Raw genomic sequence first — 14,559 nt, 5'->3', positions numbered from 1 at the left:
CTTCCTGCTACATAAAGCTGATTTTTCCATGTTAAATCCTCCTAAATGGACCCGGCCTGTTCGACCTGTGCCCAGTCTGCAGGCGGTGGACGATCACGACGTTTCCTGTCCCCGATGTTTCCAGGAGGAAGTAGTCCTGGTGACACGTCAGCATCAACGCTCTGCGGTATAAATAACTTTCTCACGCGATGCGGCTCCAAATTGGGCTCCATCGGCCCCCTCCGCCCGGCCACGGCCAGTCGCTCTGCGGCCCCCGCCCCCGTTGGTCGGTCTCTCTGCGGCCCCCGCCTCCCCTCCGCCGGTCGCTCTGCGGCCCCCGCCCCCCTCTGCCCGGCTGGAGCGCTGAGGAATAATTGGCTCCTTGGTTCTAATTCATCTGTAAAGGAGGCTTGATTAGATTAGTCCTAATGGACGTTATTTTGTACATGGCTGCCCCGCCGCCCCCCTCTGCCCCCTCACCCCCCCAGCTCGCCTAACAAGCCCTCCAATTTACTGTTGACATTAAGCCGCCGACTCGAGCCAATCAGCAGCTCATTCATCGCCTCTCATGGCGGCCAGGTTATGCTAATGCGGACTAAAAGCACAAACTAAAAGCGCGTTCTTTATGCCTGAGTCATCAGATTAACCCCCCCAGCGTTCCTCTAATAATGAAGAAATAAATAACTACCCCCCTCCCGGCTCACAGAGCAGCAGCAGGACGGCCGCCGTCCCGCCGTGGGCGGTGATGTGTTTGGACTGAATGGGTTCACGGCGAGCCGCTGGTGAACGCTCAGCTGATCCCACTGCCACGGAAAAGATGGCCGACCGCGGGACGGAGGCCTGGAGGAGACAAAACCAGCAGCTGGTCGGGAGTCCAGATCATCTGTAGTTTCCTGCAGTCAGTCTGAATGAAATCCTGAAAATGTTCTGATGGTTTGATACCTGAAAAGGTGTGAAAATAATAATCACAGTAACATCTCCTGCAGTCCAGACATCAGCCACTGCCGCATTTTAGTAGTTTATTGTTGTTGCAATAATAAACTCTTTGTTTTTGATCTGTAATCGTCTTTAATAAAACATTTATTGATATTCAAACTAGACCTGAGTTTATATATTTCTAATATATTAATTAAAATCTTCAGTTTCCTGATGAATAAAAATATTTTCATGAGCTATAAGATCTGAACCGTCAGCGCTCTGTTAGCGGATCGTCTGTAAACGTCTGCTGGTTCTGACGAAGAGCTGCAGGTTATTCAGGACATGTTTCTGGGTTTCCCCGTGTTTCGGATCATTGAGGACATGTTCCCTGGTTCCCCATGTTCCTCCATGCTCCCCGTGTGTCTCCGGGTCCCTCAGGACGCTCTGTGACATGTAGTTAATTACCAGAGGGGGTGTCTCCTACATCCTGCCCCCCCGCTGCTCGGCTCCTCTTTAGTTTCCGTGCAGCATCAGTGGAGCGTCTCGTTTCAGCCCAGGGATTGGCTTCCCGTCGCTCCGGCCCGTTCCTCCTCCTCCTCGCCTCATCTGCATGGTGGCAGCTCCGTTAACCCCTCGTCTCCTGCGCCGGCCTCTTTTTAATTATCTGAGCCCATCCGAGGGCGGCTAACGACCCGCTAATTGATTTCAGCCTCTCTCTCCGGCTCCTGGTGAAGGTGGAGCCGATCGGCGGCCCTCACCTCTTCTGGCAGGGATTCATCTTTAAAGCACATTAGGTCAGGCAGTTAGCTGATGCTCCATCTATCCGGCTATTAATCTATTAATTAGAGGGCTAATTAGGCCAGAAGAGCAGCCTGACACCGTGTCACTCTTAACCCGATCCTCACCGCTCATTACCTCCCTCAGCCTCCACCGGAGCTAATGGAGGCTCATCCGTCTGACTCAGACTGGAGCTGCTGGGAACCAGAACCACAAGAACCAGCACAGAGCTGAGCAGCAGCAGCAACGGGTTGCCAGGTTGGACGGTCGGTACCATCTGGACCCGTCTCGATTTTAGGAAGAGTTCAGATAATTTCCAAACAGCATCACTGAGAGAAAGAAAAACTTTAATCAGTTAATTTACTGTGAAATCTGAATAGTCAATCGATCAGCAATGATTAGTCATTGATTAGGTAACTATAGAACAGAAATCAGAGAAAAGTATAATGATTTAAAATAGAACATCACCACAGAAAACTCCTGGTTCTGGTTCTGGTTCCATAAATATATTTATTTTGTTTTATAGATTTTATTTTTGAGTTGTTTGAGTTTTCTGTGTTTTGGATGTAATCTGTCACATCTGGTTGAGGATTTTCTATTTTCTGACATTTTTCAGTTTTTATTCCTCAGATTTAATTTGTAGCAGATCTTTATTTTCTAATTAATGATCTTAGAAAACTTTCAGTCCAGATTTATCTTTATCATTTCTGGTGAATCAGTTTTTATTTCCTGTTTTATTTTGGATTCTTGTGTTTTTTGTTTTCGCTGCTCTGTTATTTTATTTTCACATTTATCGCCTCGTTGCTGATTCTTCATCTCTAGTTTTAGTTGCTCTGACTAATCTGGACTTAATCCATATGTCCTAGTCAAAGTATTTTGTGTGAAGCATCATTAGTGGATAAATGAATCTCTGGGTTTGTTTCTGTCGCCGCGACTCGGTGAGTTCGACTCTGGTTGTCGGTTCAACGCCCTCAGGAAGTGCTGAGTGTCCAACAGGCAGACAAAGCAGCCGCTGGGGGGGAACACACACACACACACACACACACACACACACACACACACAGTGAGAACTGTCGGAGCTCAAACAACAGGCAGGAAGTCAGAGATGTTCAGTGGGCCCAGTGCGGCGCCCTGAGGAACGCCAAACACAACCAGAGCTGATGAAGCTGTCAGTCAGCAGGTCAAAGGTCAAAGGCTTCAGAGACTGGAGAATCCAGGGCAGACCCCAGTTTAATCTCAGTTTAATCTGGAAGTTTCTTTTCTCTGTTGTGGGTTTTTTTCAGGCTCTTGTTGCCGTTGTCTCTCTGTGGAAACCTTTTAGGGAACATTTAGCTTTTAGTTTTTGGTTTGTAGTTTTTAGTTTGAGTTCAGGGATTTGAACTGGTTTCTGTTCATTTTTTTCGTTTTGTCGAAACATTCAGATGAATCTGATCTGTAACAGGAACAAAACCAGCAGCAGCCGTCCTGCTACAGATCCTCTGCAGCTCACACACACACACTATCAGCCCTGTGGGCTGCGCTTGACATATTTGCAGTGTGTGTGTGTGTGTGTGTGTGTGTGTGTGTGTGTGTGTGTGTGTGTGTGTGTGTGTGTGTGTGTGTGTGTTTTCCTGTCACAAGCGATCTCACCGGGACTCGTGTTTAATTATCTACCCAGCATGCCTTGGTGCTGAAAACACAGCGCTTCCTCTAATGGGATGTGAAAAGGGACACACACACACAGATTAACACACAACCTGAGTGTGTGTGCTGCAGACACGTTAGCACACACACACACACACACACACACACACTCGGCGATGTTAATTAGTGCAATTAGCCTCTCCAGTGTCCAGAGCTGTGTTTTCAGGAGTCGTTAACTCGAGACGGAGACTCGCTGTTTACTAAATACACGCCTGGAAGTTCACACACACACAGAGCCACACACACACACACACACACACACACACACAGAGCCACACACACACACACAGACACACACAGAGGCAGTTAGATTACATCACAGTGATGCTAATTTACATTAAAATGTGTTAGAAATATTCAGTAATGGTTGTAAACACCAAACCATCAGAACAAGATGAGGTTCAACTTCAAAATGGCTGAAAACCAATCATGATATAAACCAATCAGATCATCAGTATTGATGATTATTGATTAGATTTAGTGTTAAACATCTGCTGATGTTTCCTTTTTTATCCAGTTTTTTTTTTTTTTAAGTTTCCAAACTTAAAACTGCTGCTGTGCAATTTACCCAGCAGGCTGTTGCTAATCAACCAAAGAGCTAGTGGGCTGTTGCTAGGCAACTGAAGAGGGAGCGAGTTAGTTGAGTCCACTGCTAGCTCCGTTAGCCCTGAGCTGTTGAGCGACTACAGTCTCTCCTCTGCCTACATCCCCCAGAATGCAGAGCGGTTCTGGTTCTGGATTTCTCAGTGTAATTATTGAACATCAACTCAGACGGATCATCTATTGATCCCGTTTCCATGGCGACCTGTAGGGTTATTGGTATTCGGTGTTTCTGGACGCCTGGCGGCTCTTAGCAACTCCAGAGGAGGAAGGCATGCGTCTCTTGGTCCCACGGCCTCACACTTCCTCCAGAGTCCCGCTGGGCGCTCACACACACACATATAAAACTCACACACACATATAAAACACACACACACGCACACACATATAACATACACACACACACTCGCTCTCTCTCCAGGACTCCTCCAGGCTTTGTCCGCGGGCTTTGGGCCGTGGTCGGAGCCAGCCTCTCTGGTCTCTAGGTCGGGGCAGGAAGGAGGAACCTGGAGACATTCCGCCATGCTAGGCGCCTCCTTGCCCCTACTCCCCACATGCCTCTACTGCCCCTCTGTTGCCCCCCAGCTGGTTTCCAGGAAGAGAGCTAATGAGGTCCAGAGCCGTTCCCACACCGATCCATCGGGTTCAGAGAGAAACCTGTCCAGGATGAGAGACTCTGCCATTGGTAGCAAACGATCCTTCAGTCTGCAGCAGGAAACGGTTCAGTACTGGACCGCTGGTCCACCGGGCCGCCAAGCCGTCCAGACTGATCCCTGCTGACTGAGTGAGCCTCTGTTTACACGGAGGGATTAGCCATCAGATTAGAGTCACTCTGCTGTGGATTAGACAGATTAGACCGATGATGATCCTGGATTGGTGATGATTCTTCCTCCTGCCTCTCAGATGTAGAAACGTTTCCTCATCGCCGTCTAAAGCCGGACCTGTCGACCCGATGCAGAAACATTCCTACCTAAATGTTACAGAGGGGATGACCTTTGACCTGAGCCTCCAGAGCCACATGGAGGCAGCAGCATTCAGCTTCTATGCTCCACAGATCTGGAACAAACTTCCATAAAACTGTAAACAAGCTGAAACCCGGACTTCCTGTTTGCTGTTTTATTTTCTGAGTTTAAGTTTACTTCCTGTTTCCTGTTTGATGTTTTTATGAATCATTTTATAAGTTTTTTTTCTCTCTGATGTCTGGCGACGGTGAGGCGTTCTGATGATGCGTTCTGATGAGCTGTGATGTCATGTCCTGTCTCCAGGGAGGAGCGTGAGCGTTGGATCCGGGCCAAGTATGAGCAGCGTCTGTTTGTGGCGGCGCTGCCCGGCGCCGACCCGCCTCTGGGCCAGCAGCTGCTGCGTGCGGCGGCGGAGGAGGACCTGCGCGGCGTGGTGCTGCTGCTGGCCCACGCCTCCCGCCAGCAGGTCAACGACACGTTCGGCGACGGCTGCTCGCCGCTGCACCTGGCCGCGCACAAGGGAAACGTGGTTCTGCTGCAGTTGCTGGTCTGGGTAAGTGTCCTCCGGGTCGGCACCGGCCGGGCCGCCAGCCGGACCCAGTCTGATCCGGTTCCGCTGTCTTCGCAGTACGGCGCCGACCTGATGGCGAGGGACGCCCACGGGAACAGCGCCATGGTGTACGCGCGGCAGTCCGGCAGCCAGGAGTGCGTGGAGGTTCTGGCCCAGTACGGCGGTGCCGACGAGCGCTACGCCCTGATGACCACGCCCAACCTGCCGCGCCGCAATGCCAACCGCAACAACAGCTGCAGCAGCCTGGGCAGCGCCGCGCTCATCTGACCGCCGCCATGACGGGACCAGAGCACGATGGGAAACGGGTCTCTTACCTCATCGGCCAATCAGAATCCAGGAACAGGAACACATCACACAGCACCCATTTCCATGGCGACGAGAGGAGAACTGACTAGAACCAGGCCCGGTGGGACGGGATCTTAGACTCTGTTTTATTTAAGGAGTTTCCCCGCTGTGAGTGTGTCTGAATGTGTTGTGTGTGTGTGAGAGTGTGTGTTGGTGGACCAATGGGAGAGCGGTCCTGGGAGCCTCAAGGTTCAGGGCCCAGAGGCTCCTTCTCCATTTCTGATTCGTTCGTTTTGTCCAAATGGACCAAGGGAACATCGTCTGACGAAGGGCTGTTTCTTCTTCTTCTTCTTCTGTAAATACTGCACCTCATTTCCTGTCATGGTCACCGTGACAACGAGCACAAACAGGAAGTAGTTGAGTCTGTCGGTTTGGTTTGGGACTCAAGCAGGAGGTTCTGGACGATCTGATTGGCCAAGTCAGCAAGAGGTCAAAGTGCAGCGGCGTATTGGAGCCATTAGAGATAAAAAGTACAGGAGTACATCTCTGCCAACAAACTGATTTAAAAACAAGAACACTTCTCAGCTCCAAAAGTCAAAAATGTGCAAGAAAAAAATCTGAAATGTTAAGATTTCTGATCTCAAATTTTGAGATCAGAAATTTATTTTTTCTAGACTGATTTCAAACTTTGAGAGATTTTTGGCAGAAATGTACTCCATATCAGAGCCCAGTGGTTGATCCAAACCCAGAGTTGATCCGGTTCTGGACCCTGAAGTTCATCTGAACACAGAGTCGGAACGCCGTAGCTTCCTCTGCTGACGTTTATTTCAATCTAACAAAAATGTCTTTTAACCTATTTGGTTCGTCAGCCATTTTGCTGGTGTCCATGGTAACCTGAAGAGGCTGACGTTCCTCCTCCTGTTGGCATCAGGCCTAGTCAAATCACTCCTGGTGTTTGTAGAAAGTGTTGACTAAAAGTGAAGGAGCCTCAGGAAGAACACTCCGTCTAGAAATCCTAACCTAGATGTTGCTGCAGCAGCTGGATTATCTGATTTCACAGCTCTAAATTCAAACTTTCTCCTCTTGCCTTTTTTATTTTGCCTTTATGATCCCAGAATCACACAAACTGCTTCTCCATACATTTTGTGTGAACAATGCTATGTTTTTTACTCTCAGTCCAACCAGAACCAGAACTACGACACCGTATTTGGGTTGTTGAAGATTAAAAAAAAAATAAATAAATAAATAATGAGAGAAAAACCTGAGATTTTCAGATTAAAATCAGAAATTTTCTGGAAAAAATGTGAAAATCTCTGAGTTCAGAAAGTCAAAATATTTTGAGGAAAAATGCAGACGTTTTGAGATAAATTTCACATATTTTGTTTAGAAAAAATAAACATTTTCTGAGCTTGCAAAGGTGAAAATTTTCAATTTTAGTTAAGATCAAACTCAGTTTTTTTCCTCATAAACTCGTGACTTTTTGAGCTCAGAAAATGTTCTTGTTTTTTCTAGAAATTTTCTAATCTCAAAATGTTTTGGATTTTTGATGTAAATTGTATTGTTTTTCTATTTCCGATGGTTCTGATCAGGAAGTCGGCCAATGATTCAGAAATGCACTAAATTTGACTCAGTCTGTCCGTCTTTATTATGATCGTTTTCTAATATAACTTTATTTATGTTTATTGAGACTCACAGCTTATATCCATCGTCACAGCACATCTTGGTTAAAGGGAAATTTCTAATAAATCTGTGAGTAAAAAGTTGTTTTTATTCTGATTTTATAAGTAATAAAACAAACAGCCCAGAATGTGTTTTAAGCTTATAGGAGAAAATCTGATTCAGTAAAAATCTGTCCAGGAAGTTGGATATCATTATTTAGTTTACATAATACAAGATACATTTTGTGATTCAGCTTCAAAAATTGTGGCAGTTTTGAAATATTATAATAGGAATTATTTTAGCAGAAAAAAGTTTACAGGCCAAGAAAGACGGCTAACATCAGTTTTATTGCGTTAAAAAGGGAAGCTAATGCTAACTGTGCTCTGAGTTAGCTGGACAACAAACAGAAAAGCTGCTGAGTTATTGTCCCTGTTATTAAGATTTATATTGTATTGTTTACACTCTCTGAATACAAAATGTGGTAAATTGGAGAATAAAGCACCGTGTGATGATGTAGCTACTGATTAACCTGTTAGCTTAACATTGCTAACTGATAAAAGCTGCTGGCTAGCTTACCATTATGACATTAAATCATTCTGTTGATCTCTAATTCATCTTTATGGATTTTGGGACATTTAAAGCCATATTGAACATTTGGCTCAATTTATGGAATAGCATAGATCTGAATTCAGTTACTGTCAAAACAGCTGAGTCATGTCGCTGCTTAGCTAGCAGTTCAAAGACTTCATTAAATCAACAGCCTGGTTTTAGCAGGTGAGGAAATTATTGACAGTCCGGGTCCATTAAAGAGTCATTTTCCTTGTGACTAAATTTAAAAAGTTAAAATTCCCAATGAAAGGAGCATCAACCAGGGGGTGAGTGAGACAAAGAGCTGCTGGTTTTCCTCTAAAAAGCACGTCATCGTTCTGGTGAGTTTCTGTTAACATTAACAGGTCAGTTTGTTAACATTTAATAAGCCAACAGGTATCAGAGAAAAATCAGCGTCGGCTCGTTTTAATTGTTGGCTCAAAACTGCCGAGTCATTTTCCCAGCTAGCTCGCTGAACAAATTAGCTTCATTAGCAGACTTTTTTCCATTTGTATGAAGCGTCTTTTTTTTTATTCCACTAGAGTTTTGTCCTTCATGCTAAATATAAACAGTTTTAACAGTTTGGGAATTAATGCCAGCATAAAGCAACAGCCAGTAATTTATTAGTATAATTATGCACGTCTGTTGGTATAATCTTGCTAACAGAGAGCGTCGGTAAAGATGTTTTTTTTTTTTTTGGTTTCTGGGTCATACAGTTTAAACAAAGCAAAATAATAAATGTAATAATTGAGAAAGAAGTTTTATTTTTTATTTTAAGTTTTCATATTGGAGCCTGTTTCAGTTTTCAGACGGTTCTGTTGTAAACCTGCTCTGCTGAACTGCAGATAAAACTTGTAAAAATTATTGTTTTGCTTCTGGAAAGCAGAGGCAGCAGTGTAGATAATAAAAACCTGTTAAATGATGAACTGTAGAAATGTTTCTGTGCTAGACTTTAATAATGACTTTAATCATGACTTTAATAATGACTTTCATAACTTCTCTCCAGCCTCCATCTTATTTAAACTCCCACAGAAAAACCTTTTTGTACATTTCCTCCTGAAGTCCATCCACGTTTTATCCTGTTTTATCATCCAGACCGCTATTGTAATTGTTGTCATTGTTATTCTAATTATTATTATTATTATTATTATTATTAAATTTTGTTGTACAGTACCGATGTTGAAAAGTTCTACCTAATGCAGAATCTTCTACTGTAATTTGTCTCTTTTCAATAAAGACAGGAAAATGCTTCTTAATATAAACTGAACTTGTGAGATTTTATTATTTTAGAAACATGAATATTAAATGTTTATTGTGAGATTAAAATAATCCTGATGGAGCCGACATTCCTGCAAACTTCACAGCGTTTCTGAAATTTTGATTAAGAAAAAATATTTTTTATTATTAAATTGTGCAGATTTGTCAGATAAAATTTGACAATAAATGAGTTTTTTTTTTTTTTTAACTTTGAGGAGTTTAAAATGTTTCAGCTGAAAACTGAAACTTTAATTTATTTAATTTAGATTTTTAAAACCAGGTTTTATTTTCCTGCTAATCTGTTCAGAGATATAAATTATATATTTTAGAGTATTGTTGGGTATAAACACTTTAAAGTAAAACAGACAATAGTTGGCATTTTACTTGGTAAATTGTCAATAGAAATTAAAATGAACTAAAGACTATATTTAGTTTAATTATTTAATATTTGTCTAGAGATAATAATGAAAGAGTAAATAATATTTAAATTTTCCAGCTGCGGTTTATCAGCAGATGGTTGAGGAGGAGGATGAAGATGATGATGAAGGTCTTGTTTATCGGCCTCCTGGCGCCGCCATGTTAGATTCCGCAGGCCGTGGTTCGGATCCAGGAGGCCGAACCTCGACCGGATCCTTGCTTCCATAAAAACACAAAATTAAACTATTTTGGTCCGAAAATAAACAATAAAAATTTTAAATTTTGTGTAAATAAATCTGTTTTTAATTTTTAAAATGTTTAACTATTTAAAACATTTGGGGCTTAATTATTAAATTTATTTAGAAAATAATTTTTTCTTTTATAAACTCTAGAATAATTAAAAATGAATAAATGTAAACTGAAGGATGTTAGTAGTTTACAGTTTTAGATTAAGTTAATCGGGGGGTTTTTGCACCTGGCAACCCGCGTCATTCGCACAGGTGCTTCAGTTCTTCACCTGGAGCCGCCGGTCGGTTCACAGCGATAAGAAATTATTCAGCTTTTATTTATTAAACCTGATTAATAAACGACAGGATGCCACCTGGAGGAAGGTAAATTATTATAGATCATTGTTTTTAGATTAATTAGTTTGAATTCAATTAAACCCGCCGCCATGTCGCCTTCCGCGTTTCTTCATTTTGATCTTGAATTTATTTCGATTTTTTTCTTCTTCTTCACTTTTTTAACCGAATTTTGAAAGTAAAGAGTTTGGCTTTTAATAATCCAGATGGAGGTGTGTGTGTGTGTGTGTGTGTGTGTGTGTGTGTGTGTGTGTGTGTGTGTGTGTGAAGGAGTCAGACTGAACGCATCGGCTCACTTTGCGTCCTTTAATCGCAGATTTTCACATCAGTGTATAAATAAGTTAGCAGCTTCATTCAGTCAAGCGCGCGCAGCTTCCGGTCTGTATTTACATCATCAGCTGCTCCACGCGCACTTTGCGGTGAAAAACTGCGGCTCTTTCAGCAGGTTGAACGTTCTCGGGCTCAGACGTTAAAAAGAACCGGTCAGTGAGATCCGTCTCAGCAGAGTCACGGAGTGAAGAGGAAACATTTTAATTTAACGAGTCAAAAACAAATGACGACAGAGGAGTCTAGTTGTGCCGGATCGGTCCGAACCCATCCGAACCGTCCTACGGCCGGGCCTGCTCCATCTGCTGGTGCTGACTCCTGATGGCGAAGCGGCTGACGTGCACCGGGATCGGAACCACGATCTTGGGGTTCCGGCTCGGCTCCCCGGACTTGTTGTTGACGTTTCCGGCCTTGACCCGTTTCCACTTGGCGCGCCGGTTCTGGAACCAGATCTTGACCTGCACCTCGCTCAGCTTGAGCGCATGCGCTATCTGGGAGCGCTCGGTGAGCGACAGGTACTTCTTGCAGTGGAACTCCTTCTCCAGCTCCAGCAGCTGCTCGCTGGTGAACGCGGTGCGCCGCCGCCGGTTCTTGCCGCCGCCGCCCGTCGCGCCGCCTCCCGCCGCGCCGGACGCCGCGCCGTGCAGGTGCGGCGCGTCGTCCAGGCCTCCGCCGCCGTCCGCGTCCTCTTTGTGGCAGAGGGACGTGAGGTTGTCGTCGGAGCTGTAGTCCAGGTCGCTGTCCATGGAGAAGCTCTCGTCCTTCCGGCCGCTGTCCTCCTCCTTGGACTCCTCCTTGGACAGAGCTCTGGCTGCGAGATTAACAATAATCTGATTATCCGGAAATTAAATCAATACATATCAATAACAAGAGGGGGGAAAAACTTTAATCTGGTTTATGTTCCAAATAAAAAGCCATTTAAAAAAAAAAAAAACATTTATTTCCCAGTTTAATCATTTAAATATGCTGATTGATCAGAGCCGCTGTTGGACGTTAAGGTGAGGAAGAGGAGGAGGAGATGAAGGTGTTTGTATCCATCATCAGCCTGGATCGGAATCAGGACGCGCTGCGGGACGTTCCGCTTTCACGCGTAATTACGCACCGATGTCTCCACGCGGCCTTCTGTGTGTGTGTGTGTGTGTGTGTGTGTGTGTGTGTGTGTGTGTGTGTGTGTGTGTGTGATGTCAGAGGTGATGACAAATAAAAAACAAATCTATCACGAGCCAGCAAACCTGAAGCACGCGCAGCTTTCAGGCTTTCAGCAGCGAAATTCCGGATTTTCTGGATGTTTTTTTTATAATGTTCTTGTTTAAAACTAAATAGTAGATTAGACAAATAAATTAATATTCGATAAATAAAATGAATGTTTAAATTTGACACATGTGGGCCAATTTGACTGAATGAGTCAGATTTTTCTGTTGATCCGTTTTAACTGAGGCCCGCGGCAAAAACAGCGGAATAATTAATGACTCCTTAGAAAAATAATAATTATAATAATAACCTGCAGCATTTCATATAAACACGTTATTTACCTTTATAAATAAAGTAGATTTAAATGTTTTAGTCATAATTTAGTGAATTTTATTTTCAGCTTTTAAATCAAATATTTAAATTAAACTGAATCAAAATTATGTAATTAAATTAAACTAATATTCCTGGTTGAACTTTGGAAACAAGGAGATGAAACTAATCAAAGTGTTTTAGATGATTTGATCCAGCTCAACTTGAACTCCGTTCTGACCCACGCGTGGACCAACCTGTGGAAGTCTGCAGCGGCGCGTCCGCGTCGTGGAAGGCCGGCAGCGCGGATTCTTTACCGGGCAGGAAGCTCTTCCCGTCCTCCGCCTCCAACCGCAGGGCCTGCGAGCCGAACTTCCTGGCGGCCTCCTGGTGCTGCTGGGACGGGGAGAAGCCGCCGGGCAGCGAGGCCATGAGGGTGGAGGTGAGCGCCATGCCCTGCGTCAAACCCTGCGTCAAACCCTGCGCCAGGCTGGAGCAGAAGCCGCTCTGCAGGCCGGGGATCTGCGGGTGGTGTCCGCCGGGCAGCGCCTGCTGCAGGGCCGGCGGCGGCGGCGGCGGCGGCTGCAGCACCACGGAGCGATAGGGCATGAACATCGGGTACCCGGTGTAGACGAAGTGTCCCGGGCTGGGCTGCGAGGGCCCGCCGATCAGGGAGTCGATGCTGAAGGCGGTGGTGCTTCCGAGTGGCCGCTGCATCACCATGAAGGACGGACCGAACGCCGCGCTCATAAGACCGGCCGCTGGAGCCGAGAAAGGCCGGGGGAGAGCCGCTGCGGGCGGCCGCGGAGGGCTCGGAGCCCCGCCGGGAGTCACCGGGAGCTGAGGGCTATCCGCTCAGAGATCAGCATTCCTCCCTCAAGTCCGCAGGAGATGCGCCGCTTCCAGGAAAAAAAGCGCAAACTGGAAGGACGCGGCTCCGCTCCGAGATGACCCGGACCTGAGGTTCCGGACCCGAGGTTCCGGACTGCGCTCCTCTCTGACCCGCTACGGCAGCCGGAGTGTGTCGGTGTGTGTTTCCTGCCGCTGCGCGCCTCCGCAACTGTTTTGGATTTAAATTGCGCTCCCCTCTGGTTAATTGAGCTGCCTTTACCGCCAGGACGCCGCCTCCCTCGGCCGCTGATTGGCGGATGTCAGGTGACGAGCCGAAGCTCTTGAACGATCCGGACTCACTCAGCGTGGGGCCGCAGGAGGCTGCGTGGGGCCAACCGGAGTGAAAGTGAAACAGTTTAACTTCATCATCTGAAAACACTCCGAGTTTCATCCTAGCTTCCCGAAGTTCTGGTTCCGATGGACGGAAACTGGAGTACGGAGGAAGATTAGGGCCAAAAATAAAATAATTCAGTCTTTTTACCCCTCAGAATATGAACTTGTTACGTTTCCTCTGTGACTTTATAATCATTAAAGTGAAAACGATTCAACTTTGTTTTTATGTGAATCTTTAAAACTGAGAAAACTTTTGTTTTATTTCTCTGACTGGATCTTCATCATGCTGTTAATTTGATGAATCATAAATCAAATTAAAGTTTTAAAGTAAAGTTTCATATCTACACTGTTTCACTGATCCAAATATTTTATGTTTTCAGGAGTTTTCAGCACAAAACATTTGGTCTGTTAGAAACCAGAACTGTCTGAAGGAAACTAGCGGATCATCAGCATAAAGACGAATCGGTCCTGATGTAACGGCTCACATTTTCTACAGAGGTTTAACATCAGTTTGTTCTGATTTGAAAAACTAAAACAGTTAAAAACATAATAATGAACATTTTATTCTTCTAACAGCAGGATGGGTCCAAATCTGAAACTGAACCTTAAAATTAAAATCTGCTTTAGATCCAAACTTCAGCTGTTAAAAATTCAACGCAGATAAATTAAAACTGAAATGATTTAGTTTACCAGGTCAGAGGTTTGGTAACCTGGAGAAGTTCTCTAAGAGTTTGATTTTAAATTTTAACAGATGTCTAATTCTGATTTTTATTTTGGACACTTCAACATGATGAATGTCCTTAAAGGGCTGGTTGCTCCAGAATGCATGAACAAACTGTTGAAATATTAATAAATATCTTTCTGCATTAAAATTAAATAATATTGAACATTTTGATGAGTCCGTCCAGGATTTTATGATTTTTTTATACATAAAAATTAGTGATTTTGTAGAAATGAATTTTGCAGTGAATTTTGCTATATTTGTGCTCATATGACAGTAAATGTGACTTTTTGTTACTCGCCACATTAATCATGACCTATAACTTGTCAGACTGAGGCAGCAGTAGTGAGAGACACTGCCCCCTGGAGGTGGGAGGCAGCATCAATTAAACTGGGTATTTTTGATTAAACCTTTGATGTAATTTAGCAGCAAACAGATAAAAACATCTTTGATTTGATCAAGTAATATTTAAAATAAGAACAGTAACCCAGATGTTTCTATTTTATCTTT

The 14,559-nt window shown here is 44.5% G+C and overlaps 2 protein-coding genes across 7 annotated transcripts in view; one reads left to right on the top strand and one right to left on the bottom strand.

Annotated features, from left to right (window-relative positions):
- The window catches only part of agap1 (ArfGAP with GTPase domain, ankyrin repeat and PH domain 1), a 57,287-nt gene extending 50,337 nt beyond the window's left edge, over positions 1-6,950 (top strand). For all 6 annotated transcript variants that reach the window (XM_015037169.1, XM_015037168.1, XM_015037167.1 and 3 more), the window contains 2 exons: positions 5,223-5,472; positions 5,548-6,950. In XM_015037169.1, coding sequence (XP_014892655.1) covers positions 5,223-5,472; positions 5,548-5,757 — 460 coding nt within the window. In that variant the 3' untranslated portion in view covers positions 5,758-6,950. The remainder of the gene's footprint in view (positions 1-5,222; positions 5,473-5,547) is intronic.
- A 3,619-nt stretch (positions 6,951-10,569) lies between these two features.
- On the bottom strand, positions 10,570-13,410 carry gbx2 (gastrulation brain homeobox 2). The gene is made up of 2 exons (XM_015037161.1): positions 12,362-13,410; positions 10,570-11,415 (listed from the first exon to the last, which is right to left on the bottom strand). Exons 1-2 carry the CDS (start codon positions 12,852-12,854, stop codon positions 10,886-10,888), a joined length of 1,023 nt encoding a protein of 340 aa, XP_014892647.1. The 5' UTR covers positions 12,855-13,410; the 3' UTR covers positions 10,570-10,885.
- Between the last annotated feature and the right edge of the window lie 1,149 nt (positions 13,411-14,559).

Source organism: Poecilia latipinna, unplaced genomic scaffold (genome assembly GCF_001443285.1).
Source record: "Poecilia latipinna isolate Pla-1442-1.1 unplaced genomic scaffold, P_latipinna-1.0 Scaffold397, whole genome shotgun sequence".
NCBI lineage: Eukaryota > Metazoa > Chordata > Actinopteri > Cyprinodontiformes > Poeciliidae > Poecilia > Poecilia latipinna.
The sequence above is the reverse complement of the archived record's forward strand: the minus strand, read 5'-3'. Positions and strand labels throughout refer to the sequence as shown.